Source organism: Aythya fuligula, chromosome 1, assembly GCF_009819795.1.
Source record: "Aythya fuligula isolate bAytFul2 chromosome 1, bAytFul2.pri, whole genome shotgun sequence".
Taxonomy (NCBI): Eukaryota; Metazoa; Chordata; class Aves; order Anseriformes; family Anatidae; genus Aythya; species Aythya fuligula.
Genome location: NC_045559.1, coordinates 92,151,459 through 92,178,532, shown reverse-complemented (window position 1 = coordinate 92,178,532; position 27,074 = coordinate 92,151,459). Strand labels below are relative to the sequence as shown.

Sequence of the window (27,074 nt, the reverse complement as noted above, 5' to 3'; positions counted from 1 at the left end):
AAAAAGTTTTACACCCTCACGAGCTTCCCTGGCAACTTCAACAGCAGGGTTGTCTCTGATAGCTTTGATATTCCTCCCCCTTTATCTCCTCCCACATACTTTTAAAGTCCCAATAGCCTGACAATTAACTTACAAGTCCATGTTTGGAAGTGTCTGCAACAATCTCTGACAACACCTGGGCTGAGGATCCTTCTCAAACCAACTTGTGCCTGTGCTCTGACTGCACCTGGATGACACCGCGATGTTCCTCACAGCCGTCCTTGTGCATCCCGCTCTCCACCCCAGGAAACCCAGATGGAGAGGAGCTCTGTGAAAGATGCGGGGACTACAGGACACACCCTGTGCACCCCAGAGGTGAGATAGAGCCAACGCCTTGCCAGGACGGCCCAGGTACCACTATTTGCTCCCCTCACTCTGAGCATTAGGAACACCGACACCTCCTCGTCAGGAGCTATTCGGTTCAGCCCTTTCCCTGCTCTGGAGTACCACTTGAACCACTCTCGCTGTGGCTGCAGACATGTATCTAAGGCACCTTCTGCCCTTGGCTGCAGAGAAAAAGCAATGGCATTCTCTAGCACCAGAGGGGCTCAGATCCAACACCCACTGCTAGTCTCTCAGCACCACCACAAAGCACTAGAGAGAAACAACGGGACTCTACAAGAAGCTCCACCTCGATGCAAGTGAGCGTTGGTAACTGCCTTATCCTCTCATCTTCGTTTTATTTCTCTACTAGTCCTGTGTTCTGCGAGATTAGCAATGCAGTAGGAAGATCCCTACGTGCCTAGACACTCAAAGCAGCGCCAGGGAATTGAGCTACTACCTCATTCTACAAGATGGCTTGAAAACGGTGACAGCATAGACACTTCTCGTGCCCTGACCAGAAGTCCTTGTCTTGGCAATGACAACAGCAGCACGTGCAAGCAGCAGCAGACTGAGAAGTCTCTGACTCTTCAGCTCTCACTGTCGTCCACAGGATTCTGAACACCAGCCATGACAACCAGCCAGCACTAACTCTGCATAAACCTGCGAGATCTCAGCAGCATCTGGGCCAGGTCAAGGAAGCATCACGGCATGGCTTCAGCCTGGTTCCTATCTGAAACACTTCTCCATATCTGCCAGGCTAAGATTTGTTTTACTTTTTCTTGAAATATTTATTTTTCTGCAAAAACACAACACTTTTGCAAACTTTTGTTGAGGAAACTTTCCAAGCAGTTAAATAAGTTACTTTATTTATGTAATAACTAGGAAAAAAAAAAAAGTTTAAAAAACAAAAATCTTGCCATTGGGCCACTTACCACTATCATTTTTATCAATATCTTTATTTACCTCCTTTTATTGTCAACTGTTTAGCCTTATATTTTATGGAGAAAAGAAGAAAGTTCTGAATGTAATCATCTCTATTTCTTAAGAAGTATCACTAAAAAAAAATAAATCACTCAGGTTACAGAATTTATAAGCCCCTGTACATAACAAGTCTCATTAGATTTCCAAGAGGAACCTTGCTGCTTCATCAACTGGAATCCACAATCAGATCCATCCTTACCAACTTCTTCACTGATGCCAAGCCACAACAGCCTACCCAGAAGTGTACACAAGCCCAAGGATTTGTGCCAAAATGTCTTGGTGCAGGATCGGGTCCTGATACGATTAGCTGCCGCTAAGGCTTCAACCTGGCAACTGCAGTAGCTTAGGGGACTGCTACCACAGAGGCACTGCAGGACCGGGCCCTAAAATAACAAAGCATACTCAGATGTCTTCTCCACAAATGAAGAATTCTTACACACACATGCATACCACAAACAAAAAAAAAAAAATAACAATGAAAACGCATTTTATACTTGTGAAATAAAAATCATTTCTTCGGAAAGCCATCAGCACCAACAGTCTTCAGCACAATCTCCATAAGATCGATAGGCTGTTTCCTCTTATTTATTTTAAAAGGTGTTTTTCCTTATTTCTTCTTGAAGATAAATATTTTTACAATAGTAATTCTCTCTCATCTCCCTCAGAAGAAAACCCTTCATGACCCTTGTCTTAAGGATAAACCCAACAAAGGAAAAACTTAGTCTACAAGATTCACACTTGGGAGCAGCTAAAAAAAAAAAAAAAAAAAACAACTGACAATGTTGACTGTAACATTAAAGCAAGGATGGGGAAAACCTTTCTTAGGATCCACCAATTTTTACTGATTTTCTATTATTTTATTTCACGGTAGAGAATGCAGACAGCTGGATTTGAAATCAGGTGAACAAGGTATAAAGAGTTTTCTGTGAAATCGAGTTCCGGTATGCTCAAGACCGAGTGCCAACTAAAAAAGCAGAACACACTTAAAACCCTAGGTCGGCACAAAAGTCCACAGCTCCGAACAATACTAGCCTAAGAAAAGCAAGCATGAGATACAATGATTCTCAGTCCAATCTGCTTTAAAAGACAGTCATTATGCTTGCTTGTTAGTGAACTGCTGCTAAAAACTAGGAATGCAAACCTGGGACTTGAGCAAGAAAGTCTCCTACAGAGCCCCACAGCGCTGCAGTGCTTGCTTCCTTCCACACCAGCTATGCCCACCTTCAGAGCAGGAAGCTCAGGAGGAACTGCTGGACTGAACACGCTGAAATATTTAAGTGCAGACCAAGCCTGGCCTAATAAAGTCCTCTGAGCAGTAGGATGTTTTCTGCTGGTACCAGGCATGAGCTAAATACATTTCTATCACCTCCACACATCTCAGACCGCAGAGCATGCTCATACATCCTTGCAAGGTCACTTTCAAAGAAGTGGGAAGAATGGAGGGCAGTACTCATACAGCACTGAGTTCAGAAGAAACCCTGGGTTGGAAGAACAAAACAGCAGGTCCAGAGGCTCTCGCCTACAAGGTTAAGTTTCTATCATGCAGCATAAATTATTGGATGTACCAGAACAGTTCTGAATACTGAAGCTGGATGGTAGCAGATTTGCTAGAAGTTTGCAAATTCTTAGCCAGTAAGCCTGAAATTTGACAGATAGCAATTCACTCCCCTCCCCCCCCCAATCAGTATGGAAAAATAATACTGTGTTCAGACATAGGGCAGAGGTTTTAGTAACAAAGAGGTAGCTGGTGTTATAAATTTTACAGTGATGTCAAAAATGCCAGGAAGTTCAGAAGTTTTGCCATCCCCTGGTCTTACCTGAACATCCCCGGGTCTACTCTGCGATCTGCAAAATGGGGGTGGTAACTCTGGTTCTGAAGTGTCTCTAAAATGTAGTTAGCTGATGCCTGTAAAAGTACACAAGTATGACAGCAAAGCATTATTATCCCCTAATAACGTATTATTGTTTAGCAAAATAAGTAACATACATAAATGACAACACCATCTGCATTCTACAGTATGCTCTTCAACACTTTTCCATTTATATATCTGGTTAGAAAGTGAAGTGTTTTGACTCTTTGGTAGGACGAAATGCTGAAAGTCAACCTGCAGTCCACCTCCCTAGAGGAAGAAGCAAGCAAGCATCTTTTCTAGACTTTAAAAATCGTCACAGATTTTAAACCCAACTAAACCTCGGTGTAAAGTTTTCCTCTAAGTATTTGAAAACAACTCTATCAATACAACTGCTATTGCACCTTGTTATGGAGCAAACATATGGTGAAAAACAAACAAAAAAAATAGAGTCTGGACAATTCTTTACTTTCTGATCTGCTACTCAGTATCCAGTTTTTCTACCCATAGATAGCATCACACTTTACAAAGGACAAAACCATCGCCACTCCAATTTGTAAACACAGAAACAGAAAGAAAGAAGCGATCTGCCTGAGATCATGAAGCAAGTTAATGGTAAAACTGCGTAACTAGTCAGGTTTTTCCCCCCCGTTCTATCAGCACGATTTTCTCTTTGCCAGAATCCTAAAAGGAAGCTCTAACCTTTCATTTGCTTGCTAAAGTATAAACGCAGAAGCAGAAGACGTTTCCACCCATCCCTCTGAAAATATTTAAACAGTGAGCTGTATTAGATACAGTATTGCATATGCCCCAGGTCATACTTCCAAAAAGTTCATTCAGTGCATGGTACATACACATTTTACTAGAGACTCACTCCAAGATCACTCTTCTTCGCCCCTAACACTGTTGGGAGTGTAGTTCACGCATTACACTGTCACCTTAGAAGAAGGTCTTGTTTCAGCTGTAGCAGGACCTGATCAGAACAACGACCAGGATGCTAGTGGGCACCTAGCAAGGGATTTATCTGCACGCACGCTTCACTTTTGTGCCAGTTGTTACACCAGCATACCTTCACAGGCCAAAAAGCAAACTTACAGAAACGCAAGCACGCCCCTATAGAGGGGATTTGACAGCTTGTTCTGGTCTCTGAAGCTGAAAATGTTACCAGGGCATTCGGTACCTTCATTCCAAGTTCACCGTATCCCTGCTCGTACTTCAACCCACAGTTGTGCTACAGTGATATTCACACCAATAACTGGTATCATTGCACAGGTAAAGCACAGATAACCCCCAAAGAATAAGTTCTTCAGTGAGGTCCGTGAAGGCATTTGCCACAAGTCCACATTTATTCCACTTAAGTCAACATCAGACCTCTCACTGAACGCAGAGCAAGCAATGGGCCCTCCTGCAGCACAGCTCCTGCAGGCAGCGAGCTTTGCCTGCAGTTCTGGGACCAACCCCTCTCCCCCTCCGAAACAGAGCCGCAGAGCAGTGAGGGTGCCTCGTTCTCCCAGCCAAGCGTTACCCAAGCAGTTAAGCAGCATTTTTAGCACGCAGTGCTCCTAGCTGGCTTTGCCAGAATCTCCACGACAAACACAGCCCAGCTCTGCTCCTACAGCCTCGGCGCAACTGCATGAGCTCGCATCGAGTCGGAATTCAGACCCAGGTGAATGTTATACATCCCCTATATGTTATACAAACCATATATATATGTATGTTTTTTTTAGCCTGCCCAGTAGCCCATTTCAGTGCATGCCACTAGGAAAGCACCGCTGGGCACGTGTGAGGAACGGGCTTCCCTGAGACATCTCTGGCAGAACTCCCTCAAAGATACCAGCTCTCCCGAGGAAATCTTGGCTCAAATACTTCTTTTCTGAAAGGGAAGAAAGCCTCAGCATTTCACATATTTAAGGGGGGAGGAAAAATGCAAGTTAGAACAAGACTAGTTCAATCCTAAGGAAATGCAGTAACTATAAAATCAGCCACATTACTGAAGCGATCTGTTTAAAACACTTATGCTAAACAAGAGCTAATTGTTTCAAGGCACTTTCATAACACACGAATGCTTCAGCAATAAACGGCTTCCACAAGAAAAGTTGCCTAAAATGCGTGACTGCTTATTTCCTTGCTGATCTTGAACCAAACGCGTGTGAGAATGAAAACGACGACCCTTTCAGGATGAGTGATTCATCTTACTCTGGCATGCTGTCTAATGAAAAAGTTTAGAGAATATTCAGTAATTTTCCCATTTCTTTTTTTTTTCGTTGACTGTTCTAAACATTTTTGACTTACAAGAGCATTTTGACCTCTGCTTTAATTTTCTTCTGATTGCTGTTCAGGTTTCCAACCTTACACGTTAGCATTTAGTCACGCAAGAGCCCCAACACAACTGTTGCTACTCGGCATACCCCACGCACTGGTACAGAAGAGTGTGGAGAAACAGGACACAGAGACAAGATCACAAAACCTGTTTGCGCTGAGGAAGGAAGGCCATAAAATACAGTTCTTGAAGTGTGCAACTCCTCCTCCTGGTGGGGGGGAGCTAAATCACAATATACAAATAGCTTGTGTAACTGTGCCACCAGGCCTCAGGTACACTCCACGTTTCTGAGCACAACCCTTCCGCTACCTGAGGCCTGGATCTGCATTCCTTAATAGCCACACGTACTGCTACGCACTGCCCCTGCCGCAGAAAAAAACGGCGTGGAGCTGCAGAGTCAATACATGTTATCAAGCTCTTTGACTCTGTCAAGATGCTATTAATATTTTGGTAGGGTGGCGGTTGGAATTCTTTACCCCTGCTATCCCACAGAGTTTGTGACATTTGCTTTTCTTTTTTTAAACCCCTTTCTTCATCTAATACACTAGAGAAGCTGAGCAAAATGGACTCAGCAACCAACTTGGTTTCACTTTTTGATTTCTGGACAGCAGTGCTGCTAGAATCATTCCTGGAAGTTATAAACTCCTCCTTTGACACTAAAATCACAGTCACATGCCTCACAGTCTAGAAGACTGCCACAGCAACTTTAAAATAATCATTTCAGTTGTGGGTTAGTTGTGTTGCTAGTTTTTTTGTTTTTTAATTTAATCATATATCTGTGTAAACAGACGAATATCTGTTGATCTGTACCTGCTAGAAGCCAGTAGTGTCCAGCTCCCACAAACAAACAAAAAAAACCAGTTAATACAGCCACAGTGTCATCTACTGAGTTACTCTACATTCCTTAATGTGGGAAGATACATCTGTTATTACACGCAGAAACTTCAGCTATTGGTTACTGAAGTTGTCTTAGAAAACATATTCAACTTAACAGAAACAGATAAAATAAAATCCTTTCTAAACAAAGAAATCAGACTCAAATTTAAATCAGATGTTACTGATGCTGAATGTATATGAATGAGGCATGCTTAATTGCAATTTATCTTTACATTATAACAAAACAATATTAATTTCTACTGTAATGTTCTATAACTCGATTTATAATAAATTAAAATTATAGATGTTTGACTTCAAAGATGTAGATAAAGTTCAAATACTGAACAGGTAAGCAGTCTTCAAAGTACCAGGAACAAGAATTAGGTTTAGACTGAGGTTACCTGAAAGCAGTGACTACCCCTGCAGTTGCATAGAAAATGTCTCTGCGCCAAGTTAGTCATTTAAGGGAGTTTGGGGTGAAGTTGAAAAACTAACAGGGAACTGAAAAAGCCAGAAAGCATGTTTTCCTTCTCAGCTGAGAATGCAAAACAGACAGGGATTAGATTTCCCGGGTCTAAAAGCTTGGTTTGGTTACATCAGGGTCTGTTACCTTCTCAGGGACAATACTTTGTTTAAAACATTACGTGCAAACACTATTTGCATTAACTTGTGCGAGTGTGCACGTGTGTTACCTCAGCACACAGGACTCAAAGGCCACAATCTAAGAGCAGTATGGTTTGTCACATCCTAAAGGAAAACTTCGCAAACTAAATAAATGCATGTAAGCCATGCAATCGTTTAGAAAACGTGCGGGCACACACTGCAGCCCCTGAACTAACAAAAAAGAAGTGCCAAATTTAGTGTAAAGGCTATATTTAGCAACGCATTTTAACGGTCGTCTACCAATAGAGATTGCCTCTGAGAAAACAAATACAAAAATACCAAAGCAAAATGAGATTAAAAGCACCGATTTAAACCAAGTTTAAATCAGCTCACTAGAGAGAACTGGAACGCCAAGGCTACGTGTGCACCCAGGGGCTCACAAAGGCCAGGAAAATGGGGTGCAAAAACCTCCCTGCTTTCACTCCGCCTGCCCTGAGCAGGGCTGAAGCAGGGCATCAATGTCTGCAAAGTCTGACAGCGCTCCAAAAGCCACCCAGACTTCCTGCAGGATTCTTGGCAGAGAGCGGGTACTGTCCTCGCTGGGAGACTGGAGCTGCACGGGGATGTCCGCGACACCCACCTCGCCTCCTGTGCCTGTCCTGGCCGCCCACCTCCCTTCGCGAATCGCGACGATGAACCCCGCAGGCAGCCCCGTGGGGCCAGCCAGGGCTGCACGCAGGAACCGCATCGCCGTGGCACAGGGAGCAGCAGCACAGCCCTCGGACAAGACGAGGCTGTCTGCTCCTCACAGCAGCTCCAGCATCCTCGTGCCCCCACGGGCTGGTGACACCGCCAGGAGTCCGCTGCCACGTGTGGATACACAACCAGTGTCCTCCGTTCGTGTCTCTCCGAGGGGCAGGATCTTCCAACGCTGCTTACAAACCAGGAATGCTTGGCGGGTGTTGGGAGCTCCCACCTGAACAGCCAGGCAGCCTGCAGGAGCAGCAAAGTATGTGGAGATGGCAAAGTCCGTGGCCGCACATCCAGGCTCCTCTGACAGCTTCCTCTGGATGAATCCAACCGTCCAGGCCCTGCGAGGGCTCTTGCAGCACCAGGTTTTGCCCAGAAAAACTTTCAGCCATCAGAATTATTCCATGCAAGCAGCTGGTGCTCTGCAACAACGCGGAGGCAGGCACGTAGAGGTGCAAGGAAAATACCGAGTTAATAGCGAGGGGAACAGCCGAGGACAGTTTTCCTCTGACACACGTGCAGGCAGCTCTTCTGGGTTACTGGGAAAGGGACACGTACATCCAACAGCTCCACGTAGCCGTCCATGCTTTACTTCCCTTATTTAAGGTTTTCTATACTGATAAGTAAAATTGAAAACTTCCTCCCCTTGCTCTGGTTCTGACGCTTGTGCTCTTTATTTAGTCCAACAGCCTTCAGTGAGGGACATGGGAACTTCTGCTCACTCTGCAGGCACTGAACACCTTTTCAATCCATGGAACGGAGGGTGCAGAGTGTGAACAGGTACCTGCTTTAATGTATTCGCTACCAGCTTTGTCACTCTTCATTTTGCAGACACCAAATTTCCCCCTACAAACACCTCTGTTTCTCCAAAAGCAGCTGGAAATTAATGATGCTATTTTTATTTTCTTATTAATTCCTATGCCATAGCTCTATAATCAGCACCGGATCATGCTGCAATTTTGCATACTTATTTCAAAATGCATTACGAGCCCTTGATGACTGATGTTTAGCACAATGTGCGAGAGAGTATCCCAAACAAATTAGAGGGAAGAAATACAAATACAGACATTTTACTTAAAGAAAAAAAGAATTATCAGAGGTCCAAACATGACACAAGTGCTGCAACTCCCAAGTTTGTGGCAGAGCCTTCACCGATTTCAAGAACCGAGCCAGGTGGGCAGTTTGCACTATGTAACGTGAGATCTGGGTACAAAGAAACCTTTTGCAAAGAGGAAGAACAACACTGCTTCTTCCCCAATCTATACTCCTCAGCCATTGATTTGCAATACATCAGAACGCTTTCCTTGCTGAGCCACATAGCAGACTCGGGAAGCAAACACACCCGCGCAGTAACTGCACGCTTCCCAGAAGAGGTACACCTCCCAAACGGCACTCTCACACTCCAGGCTCTTCCACCCCTTCCCCACGTAGGGAACTCTGCTTGTTTCAGCGCTGCCTCTCTTCCCAGCCCTCCCTCTGCTGCTCACCGCCAGGCAGGGGCTGCCCGTCAGCTCGTGCACTGATTACTGAGCGCACCGGGCGCATGACCCCGGCAGGACTACCTGCACATCAATAATTAAGAATAATGCAAAATCTGCAGCTTTCCCAAGGAATTGCAGGCTGCCAGCAACCTCGGGCAGATCTGTGAAGGGGTGCACGCTGCTGACATGGCTCTGCTGCTGGCTTTTTGTTCAGGAATCCAGTTGCACAGGTGTAGCTGGGGGACTACGGACAAGACGCACGGACATCCCCATGCTTTGCCCCATAAAGAAAAAATAATAAAGAAATCCCAGCACAATGCGGATCACTATAGATCTGCCATAGCTCAAAGGAAACTCGTGGAAAGCAAACCAAACATGTCCAACCAAAAAAGTGCCCTTTTCATCAGCCTGGCAAAACAAACAACAACACAACAACAAAAGCAACTTCCTCCTAACTTTCATGGGTGGGTTTTAATGCAGAATATCCCAATGTTTCGGCTCTGCTGACTTTTGTGGAGTTATTTCACACTGAAAAGGATGGAAAGAGATAAGAAATCAATTTTTCCCTCACTCCCTCCTTTCTCTACCAAGGTTTTCTTTACCAAGCTTCACTTCCAGATCTCTCACGATGCCGTACTCCTAAATATTGCTTTGACGACCACGAAATAACACATTTTGTCACACACTGAAACAAAAACCTAGGATAATTTGTTTCACAGAAGACCAAAGATTTACTATACTACTGCAAAAGCCAATCCCAACTATTACCATGTGACGTGCCAGGCCTTATCCACTCCCAAGAGCTCTCGCTAGCACTGTCAGGTAATTCCTGTCTGTGTAGAATGTGGGTACAAATGGAGAAAAAAAGAAAGAAGAGGGAAAAAAGAAGAAAGATGACTTCTGACAACACACGTGCTTAAAAATCCTTACATAACCGGCAGGAAAAGACATACTGGGGAAATAACTGAAAGGTATGGGTTCGAAGCCACCAGCCAAGCAGCAGTGAAGGACACTGAGCAGTCCCCCTCCTGCTAACGGCACTGCTCAGCCGCACAGCGCAGTCCCCAAGACGTGGCCCAGCCCAACAGGGGCCCCGGAGCAGGTTTAAGCTTTCCTCACTTGAATCCTGCCATGGGCCAACTCATCCGTCATCAGCACTGACAAGGAGCCGGCCTTCATGTGTGTGCCTGGACCTGGAGAAGTCCCTCCTGAGAATGTGGATGGCAGAAACCTTCCTGGTGCTGCCCTGACACGGGGAGAAAGGAGAGCAACTCCACGGCAGGGCACGGGGTCAGTGTGCTTTCAGTGCCTCAGAGCAGGCTCCCCAGCAGTTTGCTACGTATGTATTGCCTTCAGAAAAAAAAAGACAAAAAGCAGACACAGCGATGAAGCACCTTGCCACCTCCCCTCACCCAGCAGGGGAAGGTGAAGACAGGATTTGTTAAGCTTCTTGTCAAGAGAGCTTCCACCTGAATTAAGTGCTGTGGATGCCGTGTTGTAGAAGTCCTCTGAATCTCGTTCAGTTTTGCTGAAGGAGACTCTCAGTACCACAGCGGGTCAGTAAAATGCCATTTCTTACTTGCAGCGATTTCCACGTGTTCTAAAATATCTTGCATTGAAACACCCGGGTGGAAGACTGCCGATAGAAATTCCTCGCTTCCTAAGCAAGTGATTTCCTTTGTGTAATTTCACCAAATCCAGTTAACTTTCTTTCCCCTCGCTAAAAATTGAAATTTTGTTGTACTCGCCTTCTTTGTACACAGAGATGCCTGAAGCTAGTTTATTTTCACATGCTGAATTGTCCATGCTTATAAGGACTTGCTATTACATTATGCATTTGCGTCCTACAAAGGAAAAGGCAGGAACACTGGCAAGTGTCAAAACCGTGCTTTTCCTCTTTGTTGATCCATCTTTTACGCAATCACATCTATAAATACTAAAAATAATAAAATGCTGCCACCACTGTGAGAATACTACAATTAGGTCTATACTTGTGCACCCAGTGAAGTTTGCTTTCCTCTTCAAGTAAGAGCTCTATTTTAAAATCAAAGCCAACTCACATTCACAGTAGTGAAACACTTGTTTCCAGCAAATCTTAAAATCTTACAGCATGCAATGTGTTTGCTGGGTTTAGAAATGAGAGTTTAAATTGGTAACTTACCCTATCTATCAAAATATGGCCAGAGTGCCAGAGCAGCCTCTTCTGTCAATTGCACGTTCCATAAAAAAGTTAATTGTGACTCAGCATTAGATTATGAATATTGATCTAATTACACAGAACCATTCAGACCAACGCATATTTAAAGAAATTTCCCCCTGAAAAACAATACCTTATATTATAAAGTTAACACAGAGAAGTTAGCATTAATTAGTTAGTATTAAATAGCGTAATATACACAATGGCTAAAATACCACATTAAGTGGCAAAACCTCTAAGCAAGCTTTCCTCCTACTTTACTCTCTTTCTACTTCAGGCCTTCCTGTCCATAAATATCACTGAATTGGCAGTTAGCAACTTCACACTACTCTAATTTATTTTTTAAAAGTAGTGTTGTGAAGGAAATTAGGCTATTAGAAGAGATGCCCACCTGGCAGAGAAGCCAGCAAGACTACTCACTTGTCAAGACAAGCATTTACTAGGCAAGGTTCAGAGGCAGCCTGCACCAAGGGAAAGGACACGACCAAGCAGTCAGATGTGGATTTTATTGCATTCCCTGCTCATGCTAGCCTGCTAAGTGACTGTAGGCAAGCCTCTGCTGCCTCGCTGTTTGGTATCTCAGATGCCTAGAACAGGGATAAAGGTGATTGCTCCTTGTTTTGGGGTGCACGATTACAGCATGGCTTACGCGCTTTGCCAGACAGGACACCAGCACATGAACCAGGCAATGCCTACACCTGCCAGTTATTAACAACGTCGTTCAGAGATGAGGGCGTGATTTATTTACTTATTTTAAAGCAGTGCAGTTTAACAGCAGGCCATCAATCCATTCCTAAAACCTGAGTAACCCTTGCGCTGGTTCGGGTCTTGCCCCTTCTGAAATCTGTCAAGCAGAGCGACAGCCGTGGGAGTCTTTTGTGAAATTCACATGCAGCCACTAGTACCAGGCTCAGCACACTGCTCTCAGATAGAAACAGGGCGTTATCACCAATCTTTAAAAAAATAAAATAAAATAAAAAATAGCAGTAGTAGTGAAAAAACAGAAGTCAGTTCTAACGATCTTTTGAAGTTAATCAGAACAAAAAAAACTTCTGACAATGACACCGCTAGAATGAGGGTGAAAAAGTAGGAGGAAAAGGAATAAAGATAATACTACAGAAGAAAGTTGACTTTTTAACTGTTCTTTCCTCAAGAAGCATTTTGAAGTACACATGACTATTATGTCAAGCCAGCTGTACAGACTCCTAAGTAATAAAGCAAACATAAATTGTTACAGCAAGGCAAAGCACTATCCATACTGCTTTAAAACAAACCTAATTCACTCAGGTAAACTGTTCCCATATATGGGCAGCGTATGATTTAATGATACGGGGAAGTATCATCAGTCTCCATTTGCAGGTGGAGAAGGGACATATGGCTGAGTTTCCAAGAGTAAACTATGACCCTGCAAGCCTCCAGCTGCCCTCTGTGGCAGTCCGAAATTAAGACAAGAGTTTCATTTCAGTTCCAGCTTTTATTCGTAGCATCTTCCTCCATCTGGGAGCCACCAGACTCACATAAACTTGAAGTCCTGAACAGCATACGTGCACCGTGCTGTCCGAAGAGAGGCAGCGTGTCACCCCACAGCTGCCTGGATGTCACCGCAGGTGTGTTTACAGCCTTCACACTACAGCAGAGCCTCCGTGCGAGTGTGCAAACACCTTGCCTGCCTCACCTGCTTGCTCCCCACCGCCACCTGTGATGGAAGAGCACCTCTCCCCAGTCCACTTGGTCAAAGTTTCCCTCCTGCATAACACTCTGCTACGAGCCCCGTGCCAGGACGCCGCATATCCTCAGCCCACAGACCACGAGCAGCAGCAGCCTGGAGTAACTTTCAGTTCTGAACGGGAGCAATCGTATTGGTGAGTTTAACAAGGTGTGCCATGTGTTTCAGCATGTTCACATGCTTATAGATTGCAAGCTGTGGACCCGCTAATTTACGAACAAAGTGCATTACGATCATACTGGATGGAACAGCAATGTAAGTGCACGGTTACCTCCGATACTTTATGTGGAGAATGTGACACTGAATATCTCTAATTGCACACACAACAGCTATGAAAGAGAAAGGCTTTTTTCCCTTGAATGGGAAAATAAACACGGGTGAATTCCTCTCACCATCACTCCTACACTCCTTTCCTAAAAGAAACACCTGCTGAAGCCATCTGAAGTCCTGCAGGTGCTGGATTTACAGCGAGCAGCCCCCAAGAACTCAAAAGCATCCAGGGCAAGTTTCTTAAGTGTTTGAAGTTACCCCAACACTAAAACCTACATAAGAGTCCCCTAAATGGTGTGTCTGCTTTGAAGCAGTTATCAGCTCACTATGCTGGGAGGAAGGGTAGCGTGCAACAAACTTTTGAGGCCGTGGCCAGTTTCTGAACTGTTTACATAGCCCCTTCCTAGGGGAATGTCCCCCTTTAGGCTGCAACACAGCAGCACCCCACCTGGTGCCTGTTACCCAAGAGCAGAACCCAGCCCTCTCGTGCACATCAAGGCTGACTTCCTGAACTCCCTTCACAAATAGCTACTTTACTGAGAACTGTGCAATAAAACAAGTCTTCACTTTTCCCAAAATAAGAGCTCCCTACAGTAAATGGAAGTTTCTCGTTGCGGACAAATCTAATGAAAACTCTGCTCGCCCCTTAAATAGCCATGTTATTTTTATTACGTTTAAGCTATGAGGAAATGTACTTCTCAGCTTCCTCTAAAGCTTCTATTGTGACTTTTTCTTCAAAAAGATACTCTACCTTCTGGTCTTTGCCATTTGTTCATGACGGCGCTGTATTAGGCAAGATATACACTTAGCACTGCGCACAAAACTGAGGTCCACTGCTCTTACAAGCTGTAGGGAGATTATGATCACCGCTTCACTTCTAGGATTAAAGTCCCACGCATCCAAAAGGCTCCATCACACAGGCTGAAGCCACTACATGGCCGAATGACTGAAGAGACTACCTGAAGCAAGGTCCACAAGGTGTTCTTGCTCAGTACCTTTCGCTACTACTCCAAACAAAGAAAGAAACCCTCAATACTTACAGCTCTCTAATCTAACTCTTACCTGAAAATGCAGAAAGCTACATCCAAAAATCAGTGTGTTCGCATTCAGCTCTGAACAACAGTTTGAAGCCTACCAGCCAGTTTTTGAATTTCCCAGTGTGTTCCTGCTTCGTAAAAATTGTTGCATCAATTACTCTACCCTGAACACGATCCTTGTCAGCAATGCTATAAACCAGAAAGCAATATTCTCCTATGCAACCAGTCTGTCATAAAGAATTTTGGTAATTTAATTTGCTGTTTATAGCCTCAGACCTACACATACCAACCTCGCTGCCCATAAAATGCAGAAAATTGAAATTTGGGTGCAATTCTCCAGGAGCTGGAGAACAGACAGAACCCTCCCTTTGCGCCACCTCTGCACAGTGGTTATCCCAGCCCCAGGAATAGGCTTGAGGCCACAGTATCGCAGAACAGCTGCTCCCAACGGCCCCCTTCGAGCCAGAGTGTTTGGGACCATCACTTATCCCGTGTCTCCTACACACAGACTGGAAAAGGTCAGGAGAAGGTTATTAATCATTCACATTTATGAGGGCTAAGCTTACCCCAAATACATGTCTTGTCTTGTTTTCAGCTATGTATACTAAACTACCAGCAAAAAAAAAAAAATTTAGATATATTTATTGCCTCCCACTTCCCCATTTTGGGCCTAAAGCAGTTCAGTGCCACCACGGGTGCCTGTAGGAAAAGCGCTTCACGTGGCACTCGCTTTCTGCCATCCATGAACATGACCCTTCAAAATTACAACCTCCTGTTTCAATTACCACGTCCACTTTGGTTTAAGAAGTGCCAAACTCTTAAGAAGCGTCAGAACTTTTCTGCAGCATACAGACAGAAGCAGAAGCTGTGTGCTGGAAAGCTTAGGAGTACTGGTAAGTCAGTCACTAGGATTCGTCTTTCAGACTGATAGGTACCTGCATTAATCAATGCCAAAAGAAGAAGCGGTAACGCAGAAGGAGTACGGCTGGAATTCTAATTAACTCTGTTTACGTGTGAAAACCGAACCAACTCCGGTTGGAGTCATACTGCGGTGACGTTGAACTTCTCACCGATCCTCGACCTCTACAGATTTCCCATGATCTGTCCTAACTGTTGATTTCTCCCCTGCTTTCTCCCCACTGCTGAATTTTCAGAGGACTTTGCATTCTCAGCGAGTTTCTGGCCTCCGCATCTCACTTTGCATATTTTAACGTTACTTTGGCTCGGAACTTCAGCCCCACGTCCATTACCTGCTCATCTTTACAAAGCGAGGCTTAAAGAAAACACCGAGGAGGAGAGAAAGGAGAGAGGGAAGCGAGGGGAGAGCCGAGTAGCTGCAGCCCGTTCATCTTGGGGTCACTCAGACCAACTCTGCAGCGGCTCCGAGCGCCGGGAGCGGAGGAGCATCCCATCCCATCCCATCCCATCCCATCCCATCCCATCCCGCAGGTAGCGGCGAGAGGAGCCCCGTCTTACCGAGCAGAGCCGAGCACTCACCCTGGAAGGCGACTGGAAATTACAGCCAGACGACGACGATGAAGCTGCCTCAACGCCTCCGTCATGTGATAGTGACCTACAAAGTACCAAACACAGGCACACCGTCAGCATCGCTGCCAGCCCGGCAGGCGCGGGGCGAGACCCCGGGGGAGGCGGACAAAAGGGGGGGGTGCGTGAGGGGGGGACACGGCCAGAAGGGGTGTCCGTGGGGACACACAGACACACGCAGACAGACACACAGACACCGGGGCACGGACAAAAGCGGCGGCGCTGCCGCGGGTGGGCCCGGCGCCGCCTGGGCCGCGGGTTCGAGTCCCGGCGAGGCCCCCGCGGGCCGGGGGGAGCCGGGGCCGGGGCAGGGCGCTGGGCCCCAGGCCGCCGCCGCCGCCGCCGCCCGTGCGAAGTGCAGGGCCACCGGCATCCGGGCTGCGGGGTGGGGAGGGAAGGCAAGGCAAGGTATTAAACATGGAGCGAGCCCGCCGCTGCCGGCAGGGTCTCCGTGCCTCTCCGGGCTCGCACACACACAGAGACACAGACACACAGAGACACACAGACAGACACACGCCCGCCCCCCGCCCGCCGCCGGCCAGCATCAAGTTTGCGCCCGAGTTGCAAAATGTCGATCCCGGCGGCTGACACCAGCCGGGGGGGAGAGGGAGAGGGCGAGAAGCGGCGGAGTGCGGGAGGCAGCGGAGAGGCGAGCGAGAGTCCATCTTGCTTGGAGCGGGGAGGCGAGGAGCGGCGGCACCGCACCAACCTCACCCCCAGGGGTCCGGGGGGCACCCGGCCGGGGACGGGGACGGGGATGGGGACGGGGCCGGGGCCGGGGCCGGGCCGCGGGGGGCTCCCCCCGCACCTCCACCCGCCCGGGGGGCTCCGGCCGGCGGCCGCCTCCCTGCCCGCTGCTCCCCTCCTCCGCCCCGCGGGCCCGGGCCATCATCCCGCTGCCACCGGCGAGCAGCAGGAGCAGCAGCAGGAGGAGGAGGAGGAGGAGGAGGAGGAGGCGCCGGGGGAGCCGCACGGGTGCCGGCCCCCCCCCGCTGTCCCCTCGGCGCGGCGGGCCCGGGACGTGTCACCGGCAGGACGGGCAATGGTTTCGGCGCCCCAGGCCCCAGTGACCACCGCCGGCCTGGCGGCCTCCCCTCCCGGCACGCACTCGACTCGCTCACCTCCGAAAAAAAAAAAATAAATAAATGAAAAAACACAAAACCCCAACAGCAACAACAACAACCAGAACACACGCACACGCACACACACGCCAAAAACAACAACTTTTACAGCGCCGGGGCCTCCCCCGGCGCAACAATAAACCGGGGAAATAAATCAGAAAGTGGCGAAGCCGCCCCCCGGCGCGGTGGCAGCCCCGCGGCCCTGCCTCTGCCTTCCCCCGGCTGCCCCTCGCATCGCGGCTCCCTCCCTGCCTGCCTCCCTCCCCTCCCTGCCTGCCTCCCTCCCCCGGCGCCGGGCTGCGCCGATATTTCCAACGCAAACCTGCTGCCGCACGGCGCCGGGATTAGCGCGGCTGCCTCCCTGCCTGCCTCTGCCTCCCTGCCTCCTCCTCCTCCTCGCAAGCCTACCCCGGATCGGCTCTCCCCACGGCCATGCAAGTTTCATACATTGCAAATAAACCCGAGAGGAGGAAGAGCGAAGCGGCTGGCGGGGGTGGGGGGGGGAGGAGGAGGAGGAGGAGGAGGAGAAGCAGCAGCAGCAGCAGCAGCAGCAGGAGGAGGAGGAGGAGGAGGAGGAGGAGGAGGGCTGCTGCTTTCTGTAATTCACCAGCGACCCGATCTCGCAGCACCCATCCGGCTGCCGGCGGCGCCCGGAGCCCCCCCCCGAGGCGGCCGCCCCCTGCCCGGGGGGGCCCCCGCCAAGTTTTCTGTCATCGCGACCACCCAATGGCACAACTTACCTCCGCGGCGACGGCTGGACGCGGCCGAGGCCTGCCTCCCACCCTCCTCGTCCTCCTCCTCCTCCTCCTCCCGGAGGCAGGCAGGCAGCCGGGCTGCTCCCCGCCCCAAACTTACCGACACCCCCCCAGCCCCTCGGGGCCGCCCCCCGGGGCCGCCCCCCCGGGGGCTCCGCCGCTGCCTACCGGAAAACGCGGAGCCCAACTCCCGGCCGAGCCCGGCCGCTGCCCTGCCCTGCCCTGCCCTGCCCGCCCGCCGGCATCGCCCCTCCGCCCGCTGCCCGCTCCCGGCGGCCGGATCGCGACCCCCTCCCGGGGCTCCCCCCGGCTCCGTTTCGGGGCGTCCCCCCCCGGCCCCGCAGCCCCCGGCCCCGCCGCCCGTACCGCCGGGCGCTCCCCCCGGGGATGAAGTTTCGGTTCTGCCCGCGATGCCCCCGCCAGGTCCCCCCGCGGCCGGGCAGCGAGCGGCGGCCGATGGCTGGCCGGCCTTCCTCCCCCCCCCCCCCCCCCCCTCCTCCTCCTCCTCCTCCTCCTCCTTCCCCTTCCTCCCCGCCGGCGCCGAGAGGTGCCTGCTTCCCAGCGCAGCCTGGCACCGGCTGGCCTACCCCTGCCTCCTCCCCGCGCTGCCAGCAGCGCTGCCCCCGCACAGCCCCGCACAGCCCCGCGCCCCCCAGCCCCGCGCCCCTCGCCCCCCGCCCCTGCCCTCCCCGCCGGGCAGCCGCGCACCCACCCGTCCTCCCCTGCCCAAACTTTCCCAACGCGGGCAGGGCTGGGGAGGGACGGGGGCCGGCGGCGGCCCCGCGGCCCCGCGGGAGCGGCCACCCCCAGGCCGGGGCTCACCTGCTGGGGCTGGGGGCTGCGGGCGCCCCCCGGCCCGGCTGGCAGCGCGGCCCCCCCGGCTCGCAGCGCGGCTCCGCGCGGAGCCATGCAAGCCGGGCAGCGCCACAACAGCCCCCCGCCATGTAAGGCGGCCCGCCATTGGCCGCCGCGCTGACGGACGGGCCCGCCAGCCATTCAGCGGCGCCGTTACACCCGCGGCGCCCCGCCGGGGAGCCGCTGGCACACTCACTCACTCACTCGCACACTCACACTCAGTCCTCACACTCGCTCGCTCACACAGGCGCTGTTACCGTGCTCACGCTCCTCGCCTCGCACAAAGCTCGCCGCGGGGCTCTGCCCGCCCGTCCCGCAGCCGGAGCGTGAGGGGCAGAGCTCCCCTCCGGCTGCGGGAGCCGCCCCGCACCCCGGCGTGCCCCCGCAGCACACACCGGGCACACACCGGGCACACACCGGGCACACACTCACCGCCAGCCCCTCGCGGAGCCCAGGCTGCAGCTGGCATGACAGCGAGGGGCAGCGACCGCCGAAACGCGGCTGGCCGCTCCCACAGGACACACAACCCTCTCCCCTCGCACACCCAGCAGCGGGGGTACCGCGCAGCTCACCCCACGCGTCCCCGTCCTCAGCACGCCCCGCTGGGCACGGCTGGCTTCAGCATCCTCCCATTGTTTACTTCTTCCCTTTACAGCACAGCTATGTCAAATAACGTGGAGTAATATTTCCAATGTCTGAATAAAGCGGTGAAGTAAAGCACAAGCTGGTTTTACAGCACAAAATCGTACCCGTGTTTCCAACTCGGCCCGCGTGGTTTTTACGAAGATGTGAGAAATTACCCCGAGCTGCCTTCCACCCTGCGTGGTGTACGGGGGAGTGGGACAGCTGCTGCCCGAATAACATACAACTATCACAATAAACACACTCTGTAATTAATACATTTTACCTCATATTTTTAATTTCCAGCGCTAACTGAGCATCCGTCCTGTGGAAGTCAGGTGCGTGTCAGGTGCCACAGGCCAGGACACCGGCAAGCCAAGGCCCACAAAACTCACTGGTCACATATGAAGAGGTGGCCTCGTTTTCAGGCAGATTTCCCTCCTATCATCTGTAGGTGATGAGGTATTTTGCAACTGTAGGTGAGCAGCACCTTGTCCGTATGCACAAGCAGGTGCCAGTCAGAGGCCCAAGCCAGACAGTTAAAGCACACCTGGTGTACATAGTTCCTTCCTTTTTGGCATGTGCGCCTCATTTCTTGGCTTCTTTTACTCACTTTAATAAAAGTACACCACAGAGCCTCTCGCACCTCTGCACTGCTACAGTCCTGCCGGTGTAGGTAATTACTGGGCAATATACGTGATTTAGGTGCTTGTTAGCACACATGAAGTTCATTTTAAAGGATGCTTCCATTTCTTCTTTATCAGGACTCTCTGTTACGTTTGATGCCCTTCCAGCCCAGGAGAGGTCAAGCTAGGGACACCTTGCATGCAATGTAGTTGTTTATAGCCACACAAAATGGATCAACAGTGCTACGAATTAGAAGAATCTTGTTCTGTGTCCACTTTGCAGAGTTACCAATGGCTCCATGAGTCGCAAGGCAGCCAGCCACGTATTCGGCCTGTAGAAGCACAAGTATTTTGTCACCGTTTAAGAGAGATGAGTAAGCTAAGGTACACCGGTATAGTCAGAAAATAAAATGCTCGACTTTCCGCTGCCTTTGATTCATTGCGTCAGTAGTGAAAGAGAGGGCTGTGTTTTCTTGGGCTATCAATCCAGGGCATTCTGCAAACACCGAGAGGGAGAGGACGGGAGAGTAGTAAATATTTCTGTTCCTCCATTTCTCTACATGCGATTTAAGTAAATTAATCTCTTTGCATGCCCACTCAGAGATATTTCTGGCATTAGTCAGTCACCGCTATCAAGAATTACAAGGTGGTAGCCAGAGTCTCGGAGGAATTTTTCGGGGGACAGCCAGTGCGTGCTGAACTTTTTGAAGATGCTTGCTGGTTCTTGGTTGGCTTCAGACTTTGCGCAAGCTGCATTTCCAGATTTTCCTGCAGAAACTCATGTTGTTAAATGAGAAGTGTTGCCTTGCTGACACTTCTGTGTAATTGGTATCGGTGTTTAAAAGCATGAGGCCTGGACCCTACGCTGTGCTCTGTTCACACATGCTCCTGCGTGCAGCCAGAGCTCTGCTGAAGTTGGTGTGGTTCAATGCAGATAGAGCAGATGCCCATGCAGCCAGATCTGGGGCTTCGAAGTTGCACATTTGTGGCATTTGCTTGAGTTCCTTTGGACTCGCCCATTTTGCATGCAGGTGACAGAAGAGCATCCTCCCCCCGCCCGCAAATGCGTGCCCCCTCTTAATTAACCCGTGGCACAACATAAAAGATGAAAGTGTCCACGTGTCTGTGCCCTGTCAAAAGGAGAAAACATATTTCCCTTCGCTTCGCTGTTATTTAATAACGCCAGGGAAAAGGATAGCATCGATATAAATGAGAGTAATCAGGATTTGTTCTGTTCCCTTCCCTTGGGGCCTGCCGAGGAGCTCACTGGCAGCGGGGGGCCTGCATCTGACCCACGGTTAACACTTTCTCTCCTCCTCCTGCCCCCGGCAGAAGCTACCTGCTGGCTGCGGAGCGGGGCCAGCCACCGGTGGCTGCGGTGGATGTGTGCTTCCACGGCCGGCTCGCACGCACTCAGACACTAGCGAGGGAGCTTGGAGTAGCCAGCTGCAGCCCGAGCCTGCAGGCCCTGGATCCCTCTGAGCTGCTACCATGGCTGACTACAAGTGACGGTTGTCATGTGAGCCGGGGAGGAAGGCCATAAGGCAACTCTGGGAGCATATGCTTCATCTGCGCTAAGCCTTGCACGCCGCCTGGGGAGAAGCACAGGGAAGAAAGGGTGAGGCAGATGCAGCCTTACGGAGCCTGTCCCACCTCTGTTGTTTTTTTTTCCCCTTGTGGTTTGTGCCCACCCACAGCCCACGGAGGAGCGTGGCATCCTTCAGGTTAAAAAACACCAGACAATGCATTAGAGGGACCCTGTTTTCCTCCCCAATGCACTTGTATAACACGGTAACATTAATAGCGATTTATGTGCAAGCACCGAAGGGAGGAGGCTTTTTGTCTGAACTAAAGCTGGAGAAAGACTTCAGACCTACCCGCTTCAGACTAGGCGCGGAGCCACGGGAGCAGTGCAGAATAGCCATCCTCCAAGGACCACGCTTTCAGGAAGTTGTTGTTCCCACCTCAGCCCCTTTTAGGAGCACTTTCAGTTTCTCGAGAACTCAACAGAAGCCAGAGAAAGGGCCAACTTCTTCTGCTGGTTTCTCCGTAGGGGACTGCATTTCTTCGCTCCTGTTCCTCGCCCCTGTTATTTCACACCATTAAGATCGTCGGAATATTTTCTTCCGTGTAATTTCTAGGTGCTGTTTCTAAACATTCCCTAGCTGTGCGCCCGTTTCCCACTGTCTCCTATTAACTCTTTTCCTTCTCTTTATGCCTCTTTTTACTAGTCAAGCAGTAACAACTGCAACCCTCTGACAAAACCAGCTACTGCGAAGTTAGCTCCTACAAGCAATGTCTGACCTGAGCTGCCAGCAGTTCATTTAACAGACTGGACAGGAGGGCAGGAAGGGAACAGACAGGTGAATTGACTTGCCAGGAATCTCGCAGTATGGCAGCAGCAAAGTCAGGAATCAAATCTGGGCTTCTGACTCCCAGTGCATCTCTTTGTATATTTCTTTCTCTGATGCTCTGTCTCTTTCATAGTGCCTCCCTTTTTCAGAGAAATAGTACTACACCTGCACGAGCTATTACCATTTTTCCTGGTTCAGAAGAAGTAATAGGTTAGCCAGAGCATCCAGGCCTGTTTGAGCCTACCACTTCAGTAAAGATTGCTTCTGATTCCGCAAGACATTGAGGTGTGCGTTAAGTGAGTACATGTTAACTACTTAACACACTGGCGCGTGTGAAATATGCGATGTCTGCGATGATAAAGCAACTGCCAGCTCAGCTCTAAACTCGGGAGATTTTCCTTGTCATTATACAAGAGCACTGCATTACAAAATACATGTAAATCAGGGCAGACCTGCTCACCTGAGTTTATGTAGCCCACTGAGTTAGTCTCATGCGAGTAAATTGGTTTCCAAAGCTGGCGACACGCAAGAGAGCTGCAGCTCTATCACTCACACACCCCGTAAAGCGGGATTCCTTCAGACTTACTGACAAAGTCCCTGCAAAAAGCTGAGCTGAAGGACTGCAGCCTTCCTCAGCCCCATGCTCTCAAATCTTACAGTTCTTACTCTAACTCTCATGCAAGCTGCAATATTATTTAACTGCTTTAAGCATAAAATGTAATTGGAAGTTTTTTTTCAGTTTTAGGTTGCTAGCCCCTTAATACCTTCCAGTGCTACTGAGTAGCTTTCTCCTTCTGCCACCCAAGGGCCTCTTTTTCCCATCTCCATATCTGGAATTATTCAAACATTAATTTATTTGCTTGTTTTCCCTTTTCTATAAATGTTCAGGGTCCTTTAAATAAATGACAGCTCTGTTGTAGCATCCTCCTTGGACCTCCAGTACACTGCCAGTGACTCCAGAACTACCTCACGAATATGCATGTCCTTCTCTCTAGGAGAACAAGGACAACCAAGCAGCAAAACATTTATATTCTTATAAGTCCACTGCTTAACTGAAGAGGATGTCATTGAGCCCGTGCTTGACAAGTGCCAACTCCCTGCAGCTACTCAAATGGAAGAGCAGCACCTATGAGGTGTGAGCCCGAATGCTCATGGATTTTGGGCTTTGCAGATGCACATCCCGTCGCCCCGCTGCCATGCCTGCAGTTCCTTCGGCTTTGAGACCACAGCACGCTTCTTTGGCAGCACAGTGCTGCTACCATTTGTAAAGTAAACAGTGCAAGTGACCATTTGACCCTAAGTAACAAGAGCATGCATTAGTCACTGAGTCACTCAAAGGCATGGTATTTGACTCTTAACTCGTTATATCTAGGCAAGTACGGAGCATTGCTGGTGATCTCGTCCATCTCTACAAGAGAAGGCCTCAGGAACAGGGATCAGTGGTTTATTCCTTCAGGTGGTAGTCATGGGGGAATACAACAAAGGATCCCAAGCTCAGCTGCTGGCAAAGAGGGAAGAAGCATCCCGTCCAGTGGAGCCTCGAGATAGGGGACCTTATCTAGCCTTCACTTTTTGAGGAACTGCTTTTAGAAGGAAGATTACCAGCTTTGAAGAATGACGTAGGGAGGGAAACAAAACTGGATGGATATTGAGGCCTTCCAGGAAATAAATAAAAAAGAATCACAGAATCACAGAATCACAGAATTTTCTAGGTTGGAAGAGACCTCAAGGTCATCGAGTCCAACCTCCAACCTAACGCTAACAGCCCTCCACTAAACCATATCCCTAAGCTCTACATCTAAACGTCTTTTGAAGACTTCCAGGGATGGTGACTCCACCACTTCCCTGGGCAGCCTGTTCCAGTGCCTCACAACCCTTTCAGTGAAGAAGTTCTTCCTAACATCTAGCCTAAAACTCCCCTGGCTCAACTTAAACCCATTCCCCCTCGTCCTGTCACCAGGCACGTGGGAGAACAGGCCAACCCCCACCTCGCTACAGCCTCCCTTGAGGTACCTAAAAAGAGCGATAAGGTCGCCCCTGAGCCTCCTCTTTTCCAGGCTGAACAAGCCCAGCTCCCTCAGCCGCTCCTCGTAGGACTTGTTCTCCAGGCCCCTCACCAGCTTCGTCGCCCTTCTCTGGACCCGCTCAAGCACCTCGATGTCCTTCTTGTAGCGAGGGGCCCAAAACTGAACACAGTACTCGAGGTGCGGCCTCACCAGAGCTGAGTACAGGGGGACGATCACCTCCCTAGCCCTGCTGGTCACGCTGTTCCTGATACAAGCCAGGATGCCGTTGGCTTTCTTGGCCACCTGAGCACACTGCTGGCTCATATTCAGCCGACTGTCCACCATCACTCCCAGGTCCTTCTCTGCCTGGCAGCTTTCCAACCATTCCTCTCCCAGTCTGTAGCTCTGCTTGGGGTTATTGCGCCCCAGGTGCAGGACCCGGCACTTGGCCTTGTTGAACTTCATGCAGTTGACCTCAGCCCATCGGTGCAGCCTATCCAGATCCTCCTGCAGAGCTTTCCTACCCTCAAGCAGATCGACACACGCACCTAACTTGGTGTCATCTGCAAACTTACTGAGGGTGCACTTTTTTTTTCTTTTTTTTTTTTTTTTTCTATTTTTTAAAGAAACACAGCTTTAATAACCGTGCCGGAGCCAGCAGTGACTTCTGCCCACCAGGAATTCACTAGCCACAGCATTTGTACAAATTCAGGTGCTGTCTCCCCATTGAAAAGCAGGCAAAACAGTTCCCTCATACTGTCCAGAGAGGTGGGTAGTAATGCTGTGCCCAGGACTGGCAAATGAAGCCCAGTGCCCACCAGATCTTCAGCTAGGGGCTGGGTCAAGGGTTAGGCTGGAAAACTGCAGAGAAGGTGGGAGCAATGCCCCCAGCCACAGTGCGGGGGCTCTCCAGGCAGCAGCGCGCTGCTCCACGCAGAAGGCCGGTGCCTCTGGCAGGGATCATGCAGCAGGGCTGGCCGCATGCACGTGAGAAGCACACCAGAGCTAACCCTGCAACAGCATTTACTGGCACAGGGGATGGGCGTGTGCTTTGGTGTGTGCTTTGGTGTGCAGAAGATGGAGGAAGCAGCTTGACTGTGATGTCCTGCACGCCAAGGGGCTCAGGATTTGCTCTAGAGCCTGGGCCTACCAGAGCAAGTGGGAGCCTCATGGCATGGAGCCCTGGCCAGGCTGGAGCAGAGCACTGGCAGGGCACTATCCCTGCTTCCTGGGCATGTACACACTGAGCAGTGCCCTCACGTGCATTTGCTTTAGGCCAACAGTAACACATTCAGGCACCTCTCGCCCATGAGAAGGTGAAGAGGCACCACCATGCTTCTAACACCAGCCCCAGCGCAAGCAATGAACACCCCTGAGTAACAAATAAAAGCTGCCCTGGCGCATGCAGGGCAGGAAGGCAACAGCTATGTGACCCCATAGTACAAGTGAACAGCAAGGCCGATGCACAGGACAGCAACGAAGAAGAGGAGGGTGAGCTGCAGGTTGAAGAGCATGACAGACAGTACGGCATTGACCAGGATAGAGCAGGAGATCACAAAGAGCCTGGTGATGTTACTGCTGTGCTTCATGACCACAGACATGATCAAGCCGTTCAAGGCCTGGCTGACCACGATCACCAACACCCAGGAGGAAAAGCCCTCCAAGAAACCTCTCTCTGTGCTGCTCCAGAAATGGCCGATCAAGTTGAGCAGGACCCCAAAGAAGTAAAGGACGAGGTTCTGAAGGCTGAGAGGCAGAGCCTGGGTTTTCAGGATAGCTTCTGTGTAGACAGCTGACAAACCTGATATCAGGCAGTACACCGAAATCAGCAACAAGCCCACGAGCGTGATGTGCAGCTGCATCCTGGAGGGGCTGCTAGAGTCCTCTGGGTCCTGCAAGCCTCCAAGGCTGTAGCTCACCCCAGCAGCCATCAGGAGGAAGAGTGCCAGCCACTTGCGCATGCAGAGTCTTTGACGCAGGAAGAGGCTGTAGAGGAGCGCAGTGCTGACAATCTTTAAGTTACTCAGGACCTGGTAGGTGCTGGGATCCATGAAGAGCTGCATGTGAACCACCAGATTGTTGTTTGCAGCATAGAGCAGGGCAGAAAGGGCAAAGGGAATGACGTGGTGCCAGGACACAGCAACTCCCAGCAGCTGCCGGTCCCAGGTCAGCAGGAAGAAGAGGGAGAGCACCAGCTTTGTCAGCTCGACGAGAACCACGACGGATGAAGAGCTGAATGGGATTGTGCCATCCACCTTGCACAGGGTCAGGAGGGGAGCGTGGGAGCCATACACAGCCATACACAGAAAAAAAGAGGAAGAAGGAAACAGTTCATGTCTTGGGCTTTGTGACATTGGTGGTTTGCCTGCATTCTTTTTCAAATGGAAGTTGCAGGAAGACATGCAGAAATCTTGGGCGAGATTTATTGTCTGTGAGGGGTGTTCATAAAGAAACCTTAAATACTTGACTGTGTTGAAGTTCTACCGAGATGAACTCACATTGTGCATCCTTAGCAGAGCTTAGATTAAGTTAATAATCATTTCCCCTTCAGTCTTAAATCTCCAGGCTGACTTGTTGCTTCCATTCCAATTTTCCTGCCTATACATAAGCATTATTTCATAAATTACCCAAGTGCCTTACATCCAAACCGAGGTGCTGGTCAAAGGGAGGTTTATACACACATCTCTTGACTTTGAGGGAGCTGTTCCAGCACATACGCTTAAGCCTTGGCACAATC

The 27,074-nt window shown here is 49.9% G+C and overlaps 2 protein-coding genes across 6 annotated transcripts in view; both read right to left on the bottom strand.

The window, feature by feature from the left end:
- Positions 1-18,265, bottom strand: part of BBX (BBX high mobility group box domain containing) — a 131,952-nt gene extending 113,687 nt beyond the window's left edge. The window contains exons 1-3 of one of the 5 annotated variants that reach the window (XM_032183525.1): positions 18,242-18,265; positions 15,952-16,027; positions 3,162-3,250 (exon numbers count right to left, since the gene is read on the bottom strand). The gene's annotated coding sequence lies outside the window, so the exon portion shown is untranslated. Of the gene's footprint in view, positions 1-3,161; positions 3,251-15,930; positions 16,028-17,442; positions 17,496-17,528; positions 17,575-17,860; positions 17,903-18,241 lie in introns of those variants that run through there. The other 4 variants (XM_032183512.1, XM_032183534.1, XM_032183505.1 and 1 more) reach the window with 4 other exon arrangements.
- Positions 18,266-25,610: 7,345 nt separating this feature from the next.
- Positions 25,611-26,637, bottom strand: LOC116496233 (probable UDP-sugar transporter protein SLC35A4). The gene has a single exon (XM_032199174.1). The coding sequence runs from the start codon at positions 26,635-26,637 to the stop codon at positions 25,762-25,764; it is 876 nt and encodes a 291-aa protein (XP_032055065.1). The 3' UTR covers positions 25,611-25,761.
- Positions 26,638-27,074: the final 437 nt, after the last annotated feature.